The sequence below is a fragment of the Carassius carassius genome, chromosome 36 (genome assembly GCF_963082965.1).
Source record: "Carassius carassius chromosome 36, fCarCar2.1, whole genome shotgun sequence".
Taxonomy (NCBI): Eukaryota; Metazoa; Chordata; class Actinopteri; order Cypriniformes; family Cyprinidae; genus Carassius; species Carassius carassius.
The window spans coordinates 18,582,816-18,605,590 of NC_081790.1; the positions used below are offsets into that span (position 1 = coordinate 18,582,816).

At 38.4% G+C, this 22,775-nt stretch overlaps 1 protein-coding gene across 1 annotated transcript; it reads left to right on the forward strand.

Moving 5' to 3' along the window:
• The first annotated feature begins 2,241 nt into the window (after positions 1-2,241).
• Positions 2,242-4,261, forward strand: LOC132116754 (alpha-2Db adrenergic receptor). The gene has a single exon (XM_059525626.1). The coding sequence runs from the start codon at positions 2,398-2,400 to the stop codon at positions 3,775-3,777; it is 1,380 nt and encodes a 459-aa protein (XP_059381609.1). The 5' UTR covers positions 2,242-2,397; the 3' UTR covers positions 3,778-4,261.
• Positions 4,262-22,775: the final 18,514 nt, after the last annotated feature.

The window sequence follows — 22,775 nt, forward strand, 5'->3', positions numbered from 1 at the left end:
GTTAACATCAAACTCTATTGAAATCATTTGTGAGTTGAATGCTGTTTGTGTATGTAGAGCATTCCACATCAGAAATTAGTAGGCAGTGGGGCAGTGTACTGTTTTGGAACAAAGATTTGGTGTCATTTATTATAACATGCACATAAATGAAAACCAATGTCCTCAAACTGTTTCTTTCCCTCAACAAGTTGAAAGTTGAGTCAAACTTTCAGGTTTCGTTATTTACCATTTGCATTTAGAATGCACAGACTTACAGCACCTCCTTTGGGGAAGAAAACACACTGTCATCGTCTGCTCCTCAGTGCATACTTCGAAAGCATTCTCACTGAAAACATCTGACCTGAAAATAAAATGGGGCTCAGAGCTCTGAAATGACAATGAAAAGCTGGGATTCAAAAATAAATTGAAATCTGGAATTACACTAAATGTTTGTGTGACATGAAATGAAGAAATATTTAGGATTCTGCGCTGTTTCTTATTATTAGTTGGTTACTGACATTTTAAATTCCACCTAATTTGCTATTTTCAGATAGTAGTCAATAAATCTCTACACCTCTTTCGATGAGTATATTCACTAGAATTACCGGCCTAATAATTGCATAGCAAGTTAACAATCTCTTCTCTAAAAATAAATGAGGATATCTGTTGCTTAAGCATGTGGGGCAAAATGAAGCATCAAATTACTCCAAAGTGCAAGCATGTGGCATAATATATATATAGCATTTATCACTTCACACTGGGAATTACTTTAGAGACTAATTAACTTCAGCGGGAACTGTCACGAGATTACATGTTGTGAAAAATGGTAGTAATTAGAAAATGTATGTATTCTACTATAAATACCTGATAATTGTTCATCCGTATAGGTTACATCACCATATATGGTAAAAGATAATGTGTAATAAAATATTCTCAAATAAAATTAAATACAAAATTGAATTAAATTCGAATGTGTTTGATTGATTTATTATGTTGTATCAGCTGTTTGGACTCTTATGGTGAAAGCACCCATTCACTGCAGAGGATCCACTGGTGAGCAAGTGATGCAATGTTACATGTTTCAAAATTAGTTTCGGATAGAGAAACAAACTCATCTACATCTTAGATGGCCTGAGGGTAACATTTTCATCTTTGGGTGTACTACTTACTCATTTTAAGTTCCAACCCCAGGTCACTTGTAAAATGTATGTGGTGACATTTCTGTAAAATGATATTATGTTCCTTTTTGGACATTTCAAAACACTTGAAATAGAGTAGTGCAAAAGTACATTCGGTTTAATCCAAAACAACTGTGAACTTGGCAATGTTCATTATGTTGTTTGTTGTACATTTTGTGGCAGTTGTAGGAAATTAAATGTCTGGTGAGTGTTTCTAGAAGGTTAATGTTCATGCAACCTTGCAATTTTAGCTTGCTTTTAACAAGTTTTTTGTCCTTTGTTATGACTTCACGGGTCTCAAACACACATTGGTGTACCAGGTGAGCTACCTAGCAAGTTTACTACATCAGAAAAGCCATGCATATTAAGCTGGTTATGAGATGCAAATGTGAAAATGTATTACTGCATGTACAAGTCATGCATTATGATAAAAGCATTTTGAGGTCATAACATAGTAAGGAAAAAGCAAAAATATTAAAAGTTATTGGTGTTTATTAAATGTATTATCATTTATTAAATGTACATTACATACAAGTGTTATAAATATTGCCATTGGAAATTATAAGATGCTAGTCACTGTTGTATGAAGTAATCTAGAATCTAATGAGGTGTTGTTGTTTTTTTGTTTGTTTTGTTTATATACTAGTTCAAATAATAAATAACACGTTGCTACCAGATTACTTAATATTATCAAAAATGAAAGCAATAACATTTTTTTTTTTTTGTAATTGTTTGTAATAGTAGGCTTATGTTCAGACAACCACAGCTGCCAGTTCCTTACCATAAACTCTAATTATAAACAGCATCATGTAATTCTTAACAGATTACTGGGTAATGAAAACTTTGATTAATACATGCAATGCACATTCATGACATGATTAATTACAGTTATTATAACATGCGACTACCTATGGATTTTGCAGCGCTTTATTGCTAATTAAACACACTTCAAGAGCTTGTGTAGTTTCGCAGTACACCCCCGTCTCGTAAAGAGAGAGAGATAGGAGCAGAGAAACGGGCATAAACACTCCCATATTTGTTAAGCGCGACGAGCTGGAGCGCACCGAAGATTCAAGCTCAACACCAACACCCTGCCGCCTCTCCCCGCGCGCTTCTAGAGGAAACAAAACATGTCTTGGCACTGTGTGGTTTACCACTGCCTCATCAAAACGGCAGATGAAACTGATGAAAGATATTCAGATCATGAGGGAGTTATAAAAGTTAGCGCACCATCTTTGGTATGATACGTTTGGCGTGGAGTGTTTGGCGGATCGCGCAGCGCTTCAGACTGGATGCTACAAGTTTAAAGTCGAAGCGCGTTTTGGATGAGAATACACCTGGAAATGGGGGATCAGCGTCAAAGGTACCCAGAATGGATTTAACTACTGTCCCATTCCCCTCGCTGAACTCATCCGCGGATACTAATGGCACAAGCGCGCCGAGACCTCCTCCGCATTCACAGTACGCGGCGGTGCTCATCATTCTCGTGGTCACAGTGATCATCTTGGTGACCATTGTGGGGAACGTATTAGTGGTGGTGGCCGTTTTCACCAGCCGCGCGCTGCGTGCGCCACAGAACCTCTTTCTGGTTTCTTTGGCGTCTGCTGATATTTTGGTGGCCACTTTGGTTATTCCATTCTCCCTAGCCAATGAAGTGATGGGCTACTGGTACTTTGGAAGCACCTGGTGTGCCTTCTACCTGGCTTTGGACGTGCTCTTCTGCACGTCATCCATTGTGCACCTCTGCGCCATAAGTTTGGACCGCTACTGGTCGGTCACCAAAGCGGTCAGCTACAACCTAAAGAGAACCCCGCGGAGAATAAAGTTCATGATCACGGTGGTGTGGGTCATCTCGGCTGTGATTTCCTTCCCACCGCTTCTCATGACCAAGCACGACGAGCTAGAGTGCTTGCTGAACAACGAGACCTGGTACATCCTCTCCTCCTGCATGGTTTCGTTTTTTGCGCCTGGTCTCATCATGATTTTGGTGTACTGCAAGATCTATAGGGTGGCTAAACAGCGCGCGACCACCGTGTTCGTGGCTAAGAACGGGATGGAGCGACAACCATCGCAATCGGAGACCTGCTTCGTGCGTAAAGGCAAGACCGAGATGGAGAGCCCCAGCAGCCACAGCTCAGGCAGCCGAGAGCGCAAAGGCGAACTCGACGACATCGATCTGGAGGAGAGCAGTGTCTCCAACAGACAAAGAAACTCTCGCTTCGCCAAGAGCAGGAAGGTGGAAGGTGCACAAACGTGTCCAAAGCTAAACGGACGGCTGTCATGGGCGTGTAGCCGCGCGTCGGAGCTCGATCAGGAACCGAAGGCGCGTCAGCTGTCTTTGTCCAAGTCCAAACTGGCACAGATGCGAGAGAAGCGTTTCACCTTCGTACTTGCAGTGGTTATGGGGGTGTTCGTGCTCTGCTGGTTTCCTTTTTTCTTCACCTACAGCCTTCATGCCGTATGCCGAGAAAGTTGCACAATACCGGATTCTCTATTCAATCTCTTTTTCTGGATTGGTTACTGCAACAGCTCTGTGAACCCCATCATTTATACCATTTTCAATAGAGACTTTAGAAAAGCTTTCAAGAAGATAATGTGTCAGCATTCTACACGCGCGTAAATGCACACACATATGTATATGGGTCAATGACAAATAAAAGGGTGTCATAGAGTGTCAAGAGATGATAAAAATGGGGATTCTTTTGAAAATATAATATAATACACTGTAAACGTTATTACATTAAAGTGCTATTTCTGCCTGATCTTACCCTTAAATTTAGTTTTCTTGGTGTAACCTGATATGTGACCCTGGACCACAAAACTAGTCATGAGTAGCACAGATATGTTTGTAGCAATAGCCAAAAATAAACTGTATGGGTTACAATTAAAGATTTTTAATGCCAAAAATCATTCGGGTATTAAATAAAGATCAGGTTCCATTAAGACATTTTGTATGTTTCCTACATTAAATATATCAAAACTTCATTTGGACAACTTTAAAGGTGATTTTCTCAGTATTTAGATATTTTGCTCCCTCAGATTCCAGATTTTCAAATAACTGTATCTCGGCCAAATATTGTCCTATCCTAACAAGCATACATCAATGGAAAGCTAATTTATTCAGTATATATATATATATATATATATATATATATATATATATATATATATATATATATATATATATATATATATATATGTTGATTCAGTTATTTTAAGAAACATTTTTTATTCATTAGTTTATACCACGTGAAGTACATTTTTGCTTCTTTTTTTGTGTATAACATATACACACATCTGCCTTAAAAATGCATATATATATATATATATATTAAAAAACCTTCACTTTTATGAATATCAAGTTTTAGATTGACCTCATTTGACCTAAACAAATCAACTTGACACACAGTAATAAGAGTTTTACGGTTTTCTTGTCACATGGAAACAAAATGTCTTTCAGCATGTTGGTTACACCACAATGACTTTGATTTGGTCTGATTAAAAAAAAACTGCTGACATGCTTGTTTTGTAATGAAAGATATGGCAACTCATCTTCTTTTTTTCTAGAATTTAAGCAGTTATTTTAAGAAGTTTTTTTCTTCTTTACAATCTCCAGCTGGTTACACCTTTTACATATTTTCCTTTTTCTTATAATTTTTCCCCACATGAATGTGACTTCTAATTCAGAAATTAACAACATTTTATCATAGAACAGATGCTGATGTAGGAATTGCATTTTAGAATAATTTAATGGATCCTGACAAAAATTAGTGTCACATCATTGACCCATATATAATGTATATGTTGGCATATGTGTGCATGTAAACTGCTTGTTTAACTGTGTATGAGTTTGTCTGTGTGCTCTGTAAATATGGGATCTCTAAGGATTTCTTTATGCAGAATCTTTATTTCCTCAAATAAACATGAGCAGGTTACATGGTAAAATGTGAAAACTCCTTCAAAGACCACACATGATGTGGCAGTCCACTTTAATTATGTATTATTTATACGAGCACATGTTCAAAATATTTCAAAACTGGATCAAAATAGATATGACAGGCTCTTTCATTAAATTGCTTCAGTGTACAAAGACATTCAGGTGAGAAATTTTTATAAAGTTTTTGATCTGACCGGTGTTTATGAAACAAACATTTAACTGTTAGCATCTCAGATTTCTTTATTATCAGTTACCAGAAAGAAAATTGCAACTGTTAGCTCATTAGAAGCGCATGTTTTCCAGCCATGTGACGACACTGCAGACCTGAATCCTTGCCGCTGTCCTCGGTCCTGATGGGCTTCAAAGGAAACCTGCTGGTGAATTTGGCTTTAAACACATGCTATATTTATTTTCCTTTCCTCCCAATATGATGATGTTAAATTAACTAGATCAGTCAAATGCTGCATAAGATGGCAAGAATAACTAGGTATAAAGTCTAAATTTGATTACCCTCATTTAAATGTCATTTATATATTAATGCCACAATAATTCTATAATAAAATGGCCTTAGCATTTACATCTCAGCTGAACTGAACAGTTACACAGAGTAACTTATTCAAATCATCTATAAAATCAGAGATTATATGATAGATCTCATTCTGTCAGCTGGCAAGTCTGAGTCAAATAAGAATGATTCATGTATCATTTTGTTTGTTTCTTCTTTTTTGGCTAATAATCAAATCTTTGTTGTTCCAGATCTTAACAGTGTTGTGATGTTTCTCACCATAACTCCCCATGATGTTAATAAAATAAATACAGTATTCTGTCTATTATGCACTCATGTGACATCTCAGTTAAGGGCTGGATAAAAGACAACAGGGGCCTGTGACACAAAGACAGGGCGTTTTAGGGATATTTTCAAAATTGTGTAAAATCGTCATTTGCTTAGTCATCTTCTCACAGTATGAGTGCATGTTCGGGCTGATGTTAGCAACATTGGTTGGTAATAGACCCCCATGCTGGAGGATGTGTGAAAAATGTGACAAAAGTGACACAATGATCCTGTTGTGATTTGTTTTTACTTATCTGATGCGTACTGTGCATGATTATGAAACAACAATTGTTCAAGTTCAGGGACCACATTACACATTCGGCTCCAGTTTTTATGGCTACACTGTACAAACAGATTCAGTAATTCTGCCCTGTTCTGTTCTGAAAGCAGGAGCCTTAATAAGAGAGCTGACAAAACTGGTACACAGTTATATCTAAAGCAATCTCGCTCTCCTACTTGAAAGCTATTGAAAAACTTCCATCTCTGAAATCGGCTTCTGAGAACAGATACATCATGTCCAATGACCAGAGACACACATCAAAGAGAATGAAAGAGCATAGCAAAAAGCGAGGACGGATTCCCTCTGAGAAAAATTTTGCCCATCATGTCTCCTATGTTCTGCTCTTGACCCACCCAACATAGAGGATGCAGCCGTTTCATAACAAACAGTGTGATGTTGTGGTGGACACACTGTTTACAAGCTTCTAAACTGCAGTGTTAGATGTTCTTGTCACTTTTGGATGGTTAAACCATCAAAAGATATGTAATATCTTGCTTCGGCCATGCTTAGAAACTGCATTCGGCAGAGCTCCCCATCAGGACTCAAGCGAGATGCTTAATAAATTTTTCAGAGAACCGTAATTGCAGTCGGTTGTTGTCCAGACTGAAAAGAAAAAAGAAAAACTGAACAGAGCTCAAGTGACTAAAAGCAGGGAGGCGTCCACTTTGCATACACATTGATGACTGTTAGAAAAATGAGAGAAAGAAATCACATGAGAGTCCTGCTTTCCCTGTGAGAGATGGAATGGGGTCAGAGCAAAACCTCAGAGCAAAACAACTAATTACATCCATATCCATATGACTTACTGCATACAATGGACACTTTTGGGCTTGTCCAAATACCCACACTTGCAATCTTTGCACTAACCCACTTGTCTACTTATATCACATATTCTCTGTATTTGGTCAAAATGTTCAATGGGGTGTGTAGAACTTTCCATGATCCAATAGGAGATATTTAAAACATATTGTTGTAAAAATCTAAGTTTTTACAGAGCTTTTTTTTACACATTTTGTACATTTAATATTCACACTTTAAAACAAATTTCCAAACTCCTGTTCAGTAGTCCCTATGCATGGCACAATTGAATTGTTGGTGCTTTTAATTAAGTGATAAAAGCAGCTGCAAATGTTTTACAAAATGTACATATCTCCTTACCAATAAAATGTACAACAATTTACGTTTTACACAAATTAAATACATTTCCACTGCAAGGTTTTCCTCGAGATCTCGCAATTTCAAGGCGTCGGAGTAATATGATGAATGACAGGATGCACTTACAGCCACAGATAGCCTACCACTACCAATCTGAATTAGATATGGTGTGGATTTAGTGTGCATTAAGGGCACTGAGCTTTGAACTAGCCTTGCACACTTCCTGTCACTTGCACTTACTTTCAAGTGCCCAAGATATGTGGGTATTAGGACAGGTCCTTACTATCCTATGAGGCCACAGGAGAGGTGTTGAATGGCAGTGAAGCGATGAAGCTCATGTTGTATCATGTAACAGTGACATCATTCAAATTCAGTCTGAATTTCATTAATTCTACACACACATAATCTACAAAATATAATTGTTTAACAGTCAGAAAGTTAATAAAATGCAGTTTCTATTGAGACAGTGTGTCATTTCAGATGCAGTTATTCACTTCTTTAATTTCTAAATGAATCAGTGTTTTTGAACGAATCAGTCGAATGAGTGATTTAAATGAAATCGAATACTTTCCTACTATATGTACACGAAAAACAGTACGCCGAAAGAGAAGTATGTTAGAATTCATAAGATTAGAAAACAGCAAAAAAGCTGATGAGATGATTTCCGGTGAGATTTTGAAGTGCACATTCAATACTTTAACCTCACTTTGGACAGAGCAATTGTAAAATACAAAAAAATATTATATACACTATATTGATCAATCTACTCGTTCAGGGAAATAAAACTCCCAGCACTTTAATGTTTTTATATCCTGCAGACTCTCATTTTATAAAAACACAACTGGTTCCACCCTGCATCTTAATTTTTGTGAAAACTGAAGACTACAAAATTAATATTACTGTAATTTTGTTGCAGTGGTCGCCTAGCTGCAAGACGGATTATTGTGTACATTGTAATAGACTATTTAGCTTTTAGCAGTAGAGTAATATATGAAGTTCAAATAGTAAATGGAATGATTTTGAATTTACTTCTGTTTGTAAGGAAGCAATTAAACAGCGTTTAAGTTGAAGTGGGTTGATATTGTGTAGTGTGAATGCATGCGGAAGAAAACAGGTGTGAGGCAGCCATTTAAAAGCCTGTGTTGTGATCAGCAGGATTACTTGAACATGTTTTTATGAACTTTTATTTAAGCTGAGAGGACTACCTGAGCAGAAGTGTGCCACTTATGGCTAAATAGGCAATTTTCCTCTGGATTCTCTATGGGGCAATCACCAGTGTCAATGGGTTTGATGTTTGAATTTCTCAGGGGTGAAATCAAAAAATGCTTTATGTACTTGCATATTCATTCAGAGTATATTTATCGTTGTAGAGATCCCCGCAGTCGCCTATCACAGGTGTCAGCTGTTTGACAAAGAAGTAAACACCATTAACTTCCTTAAGACATCATAAAAAGGCCCACAGAAAATCATAGCTCATCATCCTACGCCTAAAAAAATTGGCATGTTGTGCTGCAGATGAATTCACTCATATCACATAGAGATCTTTATTAATACTCATAATTCTTGAAGAGACAATTGCTTAACACAATGATTATGAGAAAGTAAGCCAGAGAATATAGCTTCAGTTTCAAATATTTTCCACCAGCATATATTTCATATTCTGCTCTCTGGTAATAAGGTATTCTGAGTAGCTGGGGAAGCTTCTAAAGTCTCGGAGCTCTTCTCAGCCTCAGATCCATCACTGGGGAATGAGTTAGGTGAAAAAATACCATCTGCTGGAGATAACCTATGCACAGAAGCACATGGAACCTTATTAAAAGAGAAAGTGTCTTTTTCTCGGCCCTCTTGTTTTATTCTTTAAAAGAATCAGGCATCAGCAAATTCACATCCTGAGTTATTCCTCTGTTCTTGTCCTTTACGATTTCTGAGGAAGTGTCAAGATTATATTGGAGTGTCTCTGATATCCTCAAGCTTTGAGACACAGATGTAAGGAATGAATGCGGTGGCTGCAGAGTGATGCAAGACGGCGTAATGTATGCACAGGAAGTGACTGGTTTAATAGTGCTGCTTGACAACATGTAATGATGCTTACAAGTCTTAATTTTAGAACATTTAAGTTAATTTCCTCTTTTGAAGGTTTGAAAAAGACCCGTTTGGATGTGCACTTAAAAACATGTTCTTAGGCATGGTCACGTGTCATTACTTTAGACATTTTATGAAGCAGTGATTTTGTGGTAATTTTGAACAATGGCATTCCTATGGAAACACAAATAGGAGAAATTTTTTACAAAAATGTAAGCATTAAGTTTCACACTAAACCTAACTGTCAGTGTGTCATTAGAAGAATGTATTGAAACAAAATGAACAGCATGTTTTTAGATGCGTTTTCCCAGATATTCTTTCTGTATAACAAATATGCCTTATATATTTTATAAACAGAAATAATAATTCTAACTAATTTATATATTAATAATAATGATATATATATACAGGTCCTTCTCAAAAAATTAGCATATTGTGATAAAGTTCATTATTTTCCATAATGTAATGATAAAAATTAAACTTTCATATATTTTAGATTCATTGTACACCAACTGAAATATTTCAGGTCTTTTATTGTTGTAATACTGATGATTTTGGCATACAGCTCATGAAAACCCAAAATGCCTGTCTCAAAAAATTAGCATATTTCATCCGACCAATAAAAGAAAGTGTTTTTAATACAAAAAAAGTCAACCTTCAAATAATTATGTTCAGTTATGCACTCAATACTTGGTCAGGAATCCTTTTGCAGAAATGACTGCTTCAATGCGGCGTGGCATGGAGGCAATCAGCCTGTGGCACTGCTGAGGTGTTATGGAGGCCCAGGATGCTTCGATAGCGGCCTTAAGCTCATCCAGAGTGTTGGGTCTTGCGTCTCTCAACTTTCTCTTCACAATATCCCACAGATTCTCTATGGGGTTCAGGTCAGGAGAGTTGGCAGGCCAATTGAGCACAGTAATACCATGGTCAGGAAACCATTACCAGTGGTTTTGGCACTGTGAGCAGGTGCCAGGTTGTGCTGAAAAATGAAATCTTCATCTCCATAAAGCTTTTCAGCAGATGGAAGCATGAAGTGCTCCAAAATCTCCTGATAGCTAGCTGCATTGACCCTGCCCTTGATAAAACACAGTGGACCAACACCAGCAGCTGACATGGCACCCCAGACCATCACTGACTGTGGGTACTTGACACTGGACCTCAGGTATTTTGGCATTTCCTTCTCCCCAGTCTTCCTCCAGACTCTGGCACCTTGATTTCCGAATGGCATGCAAAATTTGTCCAAAAGTCCAGTGCTGCTTCTCTGTAGCCCAGGTCAGGCGCTTCTGCCGCGGTTTCTGGCTCAAAAGTGGCTTGACCTGGGGAATGCGGCACCTGTAGCCCATTTCCTGCACACGCCTGTGCATGGTGGCTCTGGATGTTTCTACTCCAGACTCAGTCCACTGCTTCCGCAGGTCCCCCAAGGTCTGGAATCGGTCCTTCTCCACAATCTTCCTCAGGGTCCGGTCACCTCTTCTCGTTGTGCAGCGTTTTTTGCCACACTTTTACCTTCCCACAGGTTTCCCACTGAGGTGCCTTGATACAGCACTCTGGGAACAGCCTGTTCGTTCAGAAATTTCTTTCTGTGTCTTACCCTCTTGCTTGAGGGTGTCAATGATGGCCTTCTGGTCAGCAGTCTTACCCATGATTGCGGTTTTGAGTAATGAACCAGGCTGGGAGTTTTTAAAAGCCTCAGGAATCTTTTGCAGGTGTTTAGAGTTAATTAGTTGATTCAGATGATTAGGTTAATAGCTCGTTTAGAGAACCTTTTCATGATATGCTAATTTTTTGAGGTAGGAATTTTGGGTTTTCATGAGCTGTATGCCAAAATCATCAGTATTAAAACAATAAAAGACCTGAAATATTTCAGTTGGTGTGCAATGAATCTAAAATAGATGAAAGTTTAATTTTTAACATTACATTATGGAAAATAATGAACTTTATCACAATATGCTATTTTTTTGAGAAGGACCTGTATATATATATATATATATATATATATAATTACACAAAATAATAAGGGAATATTTTTTTGGAATTGAGATTTATACATCATCTGAAAGCCAAATAAATAAGCTTTCCCCTTAGGGGGGGTATAATAAATACACACACACACACGCACACACACACATATGTATATATGTATATATATACTGTATATAAATTCATATTGTTTTAATAGCGATAAATGAATAGTGTTTACTATTCTTTTAAGCCATCATACATGCCTTTCTGAATAAATATTTAGCTTAAGGCACGTTCAAACACAAATACATGGTAATAAATGGAAAATATAACATTTCCATTTATGGGAAACTTGTGTTTATATTTTTCAGTACATGTATGGACCAATGGACCATTTGGTTATATACTAATGTATATATCTACAAAAATGTATAAAATACATAGCAATGAAAACAAAAAACTACAATACTTTTTTACTTGTAACAAGCACTCAGCACTCAATTAATTCTTTTGTCTTTCATAGGTTAAAGGGATAGTTCACCCAAAATTGAAAATTTTGTTATCATTGACTAATCCTCATGTAGTTCATGACATGTATAAATTTCTTTCTTCTGTTGAACTTAAAAGAAGATATTTTGAAGAATGTTGGCAGCCATATAGTTGCTGGCAACCATTGACTTTCATAGTATTTTTTTAATAGTATGAAAGTCATTGGGGACCAGCAACAAGTAACTGGTTCATTTAGCAGTTATTCTTTGCCCTGCTGTTCATGATAACCCATTTTGGGGTTACAATTTAACTCACCAATGCTTTATACCCCAAGAGTAGAAACTAACACAACCATGAAAACATATCAGTGGAAGTAATCTCTACTGGTCATCATTTAAATCATATTTTTGGGGCACAGCTGGCACATAGAGAAAATCAGAACAGCCCGGTGGGACACAACAAAAGAGGGAAAGAGTGAGATCAAAACAAAATATGCTACTCGCTCTAAAAAGCATGAAGAGAGAGACAGCAAAGGACACAGACAGACTGACAGACATAGAGAGGCTCTATTCTAAAACCCAGCATGATAAATTTTTTTATGACTTATTCAAATGTTGCTCCAAAAAGTGTGCAGCATTATTTTGGCCAAATTCTACGGCAGCCATCATTTTATCCTTTGTGGAGAAGGCAATCCCATAACGCATTGTGGGACTTTAAAAATAAATGTAAAAAATAAATTAATATCAATAGTGAGTCAAACAACTTAAGAACACACATGCTTTTTGTTGCTATGAATTACAAATAACTCACTTCTGAGGCTTCATATCAGTTAGGATGCTCACATAAAAGACAGCTGTGTATCTAGACAGTCGAGGTTGAGGTAGCAGAGTATGTTTTGAAACGAAACCAGAGAGAATATGAGAAAAGAGACAAAACCAAAGAGAAGAAGAGACGCTGAACTTCCCTCAAGTCTTTATTATATGCATTGAAAACAAAAAAAAAAACCTGCGGCCTCTATGCATCTGAAATTCTTATCAGTAACATAAATGATATAGTTGGCTTGCAGGACAACACATCTCCAATGAAACCTCAAACTGCTTATGATGAACAGACCTATATGCACATCTGTGTTTAAATGAAGAGTGAAACAATTTAGAAGACACAATGATTTGTTGGCACATGCAAGACACTTCTCTAAAGGCCTTTGATGTAGGCGCGGCTTCTCAATGCAACCTCTGCCCCCTTAGTGCTTCTGTAAAATAGATACAGAAATAGTTCATTTCAATGGAAATATGTAATAATTTGGCTATCCGTCTAGGTCAGGGGTAGGCAAATTCGGTCCTAGAGAGCTGCAGTCCGGCAGAGTTCAGCTCCAACTCTGAAAAAAAAGCCTCACCTGCATGTAGCCTTGGCAATCCTGAAGATATTGATGAGCTTGTTCAGGTGTGTTTGATTAGGGTTGAGGGTGAACTCTGCAGGACTGCGGCTGTCTAGGACCGAACTTGTCTAGTTCTAGGTTGTTCCCCTGCCTACAGCTGGGAAATGGATAGCATCTGCACCACCCTATATAGGACAAGTGGTTTGGAAAATAGAAGGATGGAAATGTCAAAATTTTAATTTAAAAGTCAAAGTGAACATTTTTCAAAATAGCAACTGTACACAATTTGAGACACAAACAAAGGCATTGCAAGTTAAGTTTTTCTTCATGTATGTATATATATATATATATATATATATGTATGTATATATATATATATTGGTCAAAAGTCTGGAATAATAATTTTTTGATGTCTCTTATGCTCACAAACTTTGACATTGTGAATTATTATTATTATACAATTTCTGCTTAATTTCTTTGTTCAGCAAAGATGCATTAAACTGATCAAATGCATCAGTAAAGACATTTGTAATATTACAAAAAATCCTTTTCAAATAGATGCTTTTCATTGAACTTTATAACTGTGGTTAATTATTTTTAAACTATTGATAGACCTGATTTGACTTCATTAAAATGCTTTTTGATTAATCAAAAAGCACCTCCAAGATAAATGGCTGGAAGTAGGCCTACAGTTTTATTAAAGGAATAGTTCACCCAAAAATGCCTTCAGGCCATCTTCTTCATCAATTTTTTTCTCAAATCATTTGCTTATCAACGAATTGTCTCTTGGTTTTGCACTTTGTGGTGAAGTCTGTGTGTTTCGCGTCTACACTGATTAGTTTGTGGGCGTCTCCGTTAATTGTCATCAGCAGCAGCTGTCACTCATTACACACTCCCTATATATTGGCTTGTCTCACGTCTTGTGTTTATGAGAACGTTGTTTCATGTCTGATCTCTCTGACGCGCTATTCAAGCGCTGGTGGCACAGGTGTCCGAGCTCACCCAGCAGATCCATCAGCTCACTTCTCCCACTGCGCCATCGCACCGCCTGTGCCGCCCGTCCCCCGGGAGACTCTTTTACCTGCCCGGTAAAAGAGCCAGCCCGGTAGTAAACTTGAGGCTACTATCGGGTGGGATCTCCACTGGGAAGTCCTCAACAACATCATCGACTCTCCTTCCAGTGAAACTGCGGTGGGAGAATCACACTCACGACTGTCACGCCCTTCTGGACTCCGGAGCCGAAGGTAATTTCATCGACTCACTCCTTGCATGTCACCTGAACATTCCTGTCCAGCCTGTGTCTCTTCCCATCCATGTCACCGCACTCAACGGCCAGGAACTGCCTCACCTCACACACTACACAGAACCCAACCTCTGGCAATCATTGTGAAACCATATCCTTTTTCCTCATGGACTCCCCTGTAGCTCCCATTGTGTTAGGTCACCCCTGGTTAATAAAACATAATCCACGAGTGGAGTGGGGTTCCAACACAGTCACATTGTGGAGTGAAAGTTGTCATGAGTCTTGTCTGGTTTCTGCTTGTCCTGTTGTCCTTGTTTCTGTCTTTCAGAAGGAGAACATGGTTTTGCTAAACGTGCCCGCAGAGTATCTGGACCTGAAGGAGGTGTTCAGTAAGTCCCGTGCTGCTTCTCTTCCTCCGCATCGTCCCTATGACTGTGCCATAGATTTAGTGCCAGGTAAGTCTCCGCCTAAAGGCAAGTTATACTCTTTCTATTCCTGAGAGGGAGGCCATGGAGAAATACATATCTGATTCCTTAGCATCTGGGTTCATCCATCCTTGCTCTTCTCCAGCGGGGGCAGGATTCTTTTTTGTGGGTAAGAAGGATGGTTCTCTGTGACCTTGTATTGATTAACACTTATCCGTTACCACTCATGTCTTCAGCTTTCGAGAGGTTACAGGGAGCATCCGTATTCACAAATTTGGATTTACGTAATGCTTATCATTTGGTCCGCATCAGGAAGTGGGATGAATGGAAAACCGCCTTTAATACCCCCAGAGGGCACTTTGAATACTTGGTGATGCCGTTCAGGCTCTCCAACTCGCCAGGGGTTTTCCAAGCACTCGTTAATGATGTGTTGAGAGATATGGTAGATCAGTTTATATATGTTTACCTGGATGACATACTGATTTTTTCTTCATCTCTCCAGGAACATGTTCAACACGTCAGACGAGTGCTCCAGAGGTTACTTGAGAATGGGCTTTTTGTCAAGGCGGAGAAATGCGTATTCCATGCACAGTCTGTTCCCTTCCTAGGGTATAACGTCTCGTCCGAGGCAATACATATGGACCCTGACAAAGTTAAGGCTGTGATAGATTGGCCATCTCCAGATTCCCGTAAGGCCCTACAGCGGTTTCTGGGGTTCGCCAAATTCTATCTGCGTTTCATTCGCAATTTCAGCCAACTAGCCTCACCTCTGACAGCCTTGACCTCTCCCAGTACTCCGTTCAGGTGGTCGGATGAGCTGAGACTGCGTTCACTAACCTCAAAAGCTGCTTCGTTTCGGCTCCCAGCCTTGTGGCCCCTGATCCCACACGGCAGTTTGTGGTGGAGGTCGACGCGTCAGAGGTGGGGGTAGGAGCAGTGTTGTCCCAACGTGCTGTCTCGGACGATAAGGTACATCCTTGCACTTTTTTTCCCATCGATTATCTCCTGAACGCTATTATGACATTGGTAACAGAGAGTTGTTGGCAGTCAAATTAGCTTTAGAGGAGTGGCGTCACTGGCTGGAAGGCTCAGGGGTACCTTTCATTGTTTGGACCGATCATAAGAATTTAGAATACATTAGAACTGCCAAAACAGTTCCTTACAAGGGGTAACGCCTCCGCCCGGTTGTCCACCGAACCGTTTATTTGTGCCGGAGGGGTTAATGTCCGAAGTCGTCCAGTGGGGTCACTGCTCTAACGTGGCTTGTCACCCAGGGATAAGTCGAACTAATGGGTTGGTTAAACAACGATTCTGGTGGCCACGTATGGCTCGTGACGTCCACGATTTTGTTTTGGCTTGCTCAGTTTGCACCAGTGGGAAGTCATCTAACCGACCTCCTGATGGGCTCCTTCAACCGCTGTCTGTCCCTTCGAGACCCTGGTCCCACATCGCACTAGATTTTGTTACCGCCCTCCCGCCCTCTAATGGCATGACGGTCGTTTTGACCGTAGTGGACCGGTTCTCGAAGGCGGCACATTTCATTCCCTTGCCCAAATTACCGACAGCCAAGTAAACAGCGGTCACTGTCCTAGATCACATCTTTCGGCTTCATGGCCCGGTAGACGTGGTTTCTGACAGGGGATCTCAATTTATATCCAAATTTTGGAAAGGGTTTTGTAAATTGCTAGGAGTGTCAGTTAGCTTGTTTTCGGGTTATCATCCCCAAAGTAACAGACAGCCTGAGCGAGCCAACCAAGATTTAGAGAGGACGTTGCGATGTTTGGTCTCGAAGAATCCTTCTTCCTGGAGTCAACAACTCTCTATGGTGAAGTACGCTCACAATTCATTACCAGTGTCAGCTATGGGCCTTTCTCCGTTCCAGTGCAGTTTAGGTTACCAGCCACCAGTTTTTCCCAGTGTGGAATCTGAAGTCGCGGTCCCCTCCGCTCACGCGTTTGTCCAGAGGTGCCACTGCACCTGGACCAGAGCCTGCGAGACTCTGCTCTGGATGAGGGAGCGCACTAAGGCCAAGGCCGATCGCCACTGGTCAAAGCCTCCCGTTTACGTCGTGGGTCAAAAGGTGTGGCTTTCTACCAGTAACATTCCTCTGCGTTCCGTATCTAATAAATTATCTCCCAAATTTATTGGCCCGTTTACTATCACCAAGATCATTAGTCCTGTGACAGTCCGCCTCAAACTACCTCCAGCTTACAGGAGGATACACCCCGCCTTTCATGTGTCCAAAATAAACCCGTGTTTTATGCACGTATTAATCAGCCTACTCCGTTTCCCCCACCGCCGCGTCTCGTAGATGGGGAACTGACTTATTCGGTTAATCGTATCCTGTACTCGAGACGGAGGGGACGAGGATTCCAGTACCTGGTGGACAGGGAAGGTTACGGTCCGGAGGAGAGGAGTTGGGTACCTGCTAGGGACATATTGGATCACTCCCTTATTGATGATTACAATCAGCAGGTAGGCCCTTCTGGGAACTCCAAGAGGAGTTCTTAGAGGGGGGGGGGGGGGTTCTGGGGGTACTGTCACGGTTGGTAAACCGTGGTCTCTGGGTTTTGCACTTTGTGGTGAAGTCTGTGTGTTTCGCGTCTATACTGATTAGTTTGTGGCCGTCTCCGTTAATTGTCATCAGCAGCAGCTGTCACTCATTACACACTCCCTATATATTGGCTTGTCTCACGTCTTGTGTTTGTGAGAACGTTGTTTCATGTCTGATCTCTGTCTCTTGCTTCTGTGTTGTTTGTGTTGGATGTCCGTGTCTTTCCCCGGAACCTCATCCACTCTCCGCACTTCCACAAAACATCACGACTTACCTTCGGCTCGATTCCCCGCAGTTCCTGTGCCATCCTCTCCTGCTGCCTTCTCACCGTCACCATCCGGATTCCTCACCGCATCACCGCCGTCTTGGATTGTCGTCTTCCCAGCATCGTGTTGTACCCTTGTTTGTCTGTTTCATATTCATTAAACTGTTTAACTCGCACTTGTTTCCAGCTCCTCCTTCACCCAGTCATCACACGAATCCTCTGCAATGAATAGATGCCATCAGAAAGAGAGTTACCTTAAATTAGCGGTTTTATTTTAAACTTACTCTAAATTCTGACGGCAACCCATTCACTGCAGATGATCCATTGTTGAGCAAGTGATGTAACAGTAAATTTCTCCAAATCTGTCCGGTAATGAAACTTATCTTCAAATTAAAATTTTTGGGTGAAATATTCCTTTTTATCAAAACTTATGCTCTGTATTTATTCATTTGAAACACATACTGTATGTATTCTAATATTGAATGGGCCAAATGACATTGTTAAAAAGAACATTATTTTGTGTATTTGGTATAATGCAATGTGTTTACGTGGTTTAAGGTTTTAAAAAACACATTATTCTCCAGATACTGTACATTATTGTTTCTCTTCTATGCCCCACCTTTCTGAAACGTGTCGATTTTTACAAAGCTCATCGCTGTAAGAAATGAGGTGTACTTTAGTTGGTCAGCTATCCAGTGCATTGTGCGAATGCCTCAAGCGTATGATGGAAATGTTACTTAAAATGTTAAAATGCAGTTTCTGTGGTTCGTTTTAATTTTGATGCTGCTGAGTCATTCAAGGCTAAATGAGATCAGCTCACTGTGTCCTTTTGTGAAAGAAAAAAAAACTGACTGCATCTTTGCTTATTTAATATGAGGGCAACATGACTGAGAACAGTGCATCCGTGCTATCATCAATGGAAGGTGTTGTGTCAGTGCTGGTTGCAGAGAGACCACTAAATCAGCCCAGCATATGTAAATGGGTCAATGACCTGATGCTCATTATTTTGGGTGTGGATTTATTAATTTAGTTAGAAATACACTGGAAATGCAATGCATTACTTTAATATAATCTTCATTCAATGAAGTTTTCATTAACACTTTAGTATAGGAACCAATTCTCACTATTAACTAGATGCTTATTACCAATCCTATTAATAATATATTGGCTGTTTATACTTACAAAAGCACATATTGTGCATAACCATATTTTACATCCCTAACTTAACTTAATGCCCATACTTAACAACTACCTAACTAACTATTAATAAGCAGTGAATTAGTTTATTGAGGCAAAAGTCTTGGTGAATGGTTTGTTTTTATAGCGAGAACTGGACATTAAAATAAAGTGTGACCAAGTTTTCAATTTCACAAATAATTGTCTGAAATATTTTTAAGGGGTATAATGTCTTATGTAAATGCTTTAACTCTTTGTATTTTTGAAACACAATGTTTTATTATAATTCATAAAAAAACAATAGAAACAGTGAAGCAATTTTGTTTTAAAATGTTACTATATATATATATATATATATATATATATATATATATATATAGTAACATTTTAAAACAAATAAATAAATACATGACTGAGAAATAAAAAATTACTATCAATGCACACACACAATGGTTTCCATGCTTTGGAAACTTTTCCAAAACGTTCTGCATTTTTATATTAAAAAATAAATAAATAAATATATAAAAAAATTTCTGTATTAACAGTATAGATTTGTTTCCTAATGGGGACCAAGGAAATGTCCCAACAAAGTCAAATTTTGCTGGTATTACTATACTTGTCGGGAAGTGTTGTTTGATTCCCATAACATAGGGAATACTGGGACTACACACAAGCACACACACACACACACACACACACACACACACACACACACACACACACACACACACACACACACACACACACACACAAATTCAAAGTTTGCATCTGAGGACTTAACCTGCATTTAGATATCATCAATAAATAAAGAGTTAATAACTGTAACCAAACTATTATCTATTACCAATATCTTATTAGAAACAGAAGGACAAACCACTTTATCTCACTTCCATAATTGCTTCATTCCATAACAGGAACTTGGGGAAGTGGAGAAGTTCAGCAGAGAAGTGTGAAGAGTTCCTATTATGACCGTCAGCTTTCACAATCTCTGCATGGCCAATCAGTGGCAAGTTCTGGTATCAGTTTCTAGCTGGTTTAAATTGGTTCTTTCCATTTTCAGTAACTGTAAATCTTACATACTGTCAAGCATAGCAAATATAACAGGAAGTAAACTGAAAATATATCTTCCATCAAGTCTGAAGACATCTTTACAATCTCAAATTTTTTATTAGATTTAATATTTTCAAATTCCAATGTCCAACAAAGCCCAAAGGGATTTCAAAGTACTGAATTCAACTATTAATACAAAGAGGGAAAGTTGGTTGTTAGTTTATAAAAAATGAATTCAGGGTACAATTGTAATTCAAATTTAAACAAAAATCGATATGTCCACAGTCTCAAAGCGTGATTCCTGACCTTTCTTTTATAATATACTTTCTCCACTGGTAGCATTCATAATGGAGTTCATACCCTTATCTTTGACAGCTTTTAGGTTTTTCATACCTGTAGAATCTCCCACAAAGGAGCTTGAAGCCCAAGTCAAGAATATTTTCCAATGATTTTACCAGCCGTATGAAATATTAATGGATGCATTTGGCATCTGTCATCTTGGTTCTCACGGTCCTTCAGATGTGAGTTTTGAACAGATTTGGAATGCACAAAAGAACACAGAACTCTGAGAAAATCTAGATTTATTTATAACTGACTACCAAGGCTGCTTTGGGGGGGGGGGGGGTCCTATATTCAAGCTTGTGTCAGTGCGATGCAATTCAACAACTTTTTATGTCTCTAGTAAATAATAAAAAGTTGTCACACTTCTATTATGAACATGCTGAAAAACTAGGAATAGTTCACCCCAAAAAAAAAATGTACTCACCCTCATGTTGTTCCAAACCTGTATTTCTTTTTTCTGTTGAACACAAAAGTAGATATTTTAAAGAATGTTAATAATCAAACAATTGCTAGTAGACGTTGACTGTGAACGTGATTTCACCAAGTGCAACATGTTCCTGGATCAGCGTCTGTCTGTCTGTCTGTCCGTCTGTCTCAATTTATTCTGTGTTTTATTTATTCTATTCCTCCATTGTCAGTATATTTCTCAAATTTCATCCGTACTAACTCCAAATATTCATTAACGGGTCGAATAAACACTGTGATAAGCAAAAGGGCAAAAGTGCAACTGCTCGGCTGAGGCTAAATTGTCTCTGCATTTTGCCAGTAAATTAAATCTGGAATAATTTAATAATTTAAGTGGCCATTAAGGTAGAAATATCACTTGCAAACACACATTCTCAGAAATACCCTCAGGGAAAATGAAGGTATAATCAGATGGGTGTGTGTGCATGTTTGGACGAGCATATTTATTTATTGTGTGTGTGCATTTATGATACTGAACAGTTTAGGGTAAGAAGCATTTTGAAACTGAACTGAAGTGAGAGGAAGGGGATATTTGAGGATGAATTCTGCGGTTACAGACCTACGAGTGGGGCTTACAAATAGGTATCATTAGTACATAGACGGGAGAGTGAACACATGTAATCTCATATGTATGTTCCGACAGGAGATGGAAAGCCCGCTAGAAGGAATTGAATGTATTGCTTGGACAGGGGTTTCATTAAGAGACACAAGAGACACTGTGAAAGGAGGTCCACTGAATCACAATGAGAAACCCACCGAACGACTTACCAGAGGAGAATGTTATTAATCACAGGTTGTCCTTACATGACAAGTTTCTTATTTGTTCATATAAGTATCAGCTCACTCTGACATTTCATAAAAAGGAATCACAAAAACTGAGGAAATTTATCATTTCAGAAAAAAAGTATATTTTCAGACTTAAAAAATAAAACATCCTAAATTATGTTTCTTAATTTTATATAAATTTTTTTTATAATAAATAAAAGCTGTAAAACCAGGGACAAAAAAAAAAAAGAACACTTTTTGATGAAAAAAAATCAGTGTAAATTCATTCAAAATGGTGATGATGAAATCATTATGTGTACATTTGAACATACCGTTCTTCCTCTGAAATTTGATCCTGCAAACAAACAATATCCTCAACTTCCATAATTTATCATAAAAAACTTAACAATAAACCTAAAAATAACATTGATAAACACATTGTTTATATGTTTATATTATAAAGAAAGAAAGAAAGAAACAGATTATTTTGCTTTGCTTTTTAGCACATTTGCAATACTTAACCCTGGAAAACAAATTATGAACAAATAAACAAATAAATAGCTGTAAATGCCCATAAGTGAAGTTAAAGACTTAAAAACAAAAAAGACAGGCACTTGACAAAAAAGAACGAGATCTTCAAAATGAGTGTAAATGCATTTAGATTCCTATCATTTACAGTAATGCAAGCTCTGTTATCTTTTTGCATGATAAGCTGTTGTAAGTTGATATCTGCCCATGTATGTGCCACTATATCTATTTCAGATAATACTGCCTCAGTGAATTATGAATTTGAAAGCTCTCTGACACTCTCTTTCTTTCATACAGTTTGACTATTTAAGTCTTTGTTTGAGAGCAGATGACTGATGAGCATTTGGCTGTCTAGGTCTAAGTGATTTTCAGTTCTCTGAGAGAAAGCAGACGGCTATGTGAATGCTTCACCGGCTTGGTTGGTTTTCAATATCCTGTTGGCAGAGACTGATGATTGTCTCTAAATCAAATTATGTTTTCAGCAGTATTTTAACACAGATTTATTTTTATCAACTGATGTATGCTGTCATTAAACCTCCACATAAACATAGAGTACAGATCACAGGACATCAGGCTGGAGAGAGAACCATAATCTTACTCATATATACAACAGTGTCATATTGTAATGGAATAGCTATCCATCTATAAGGACAAGAAAGAAAATCAACACAAACCGATTTGTCAGATGGT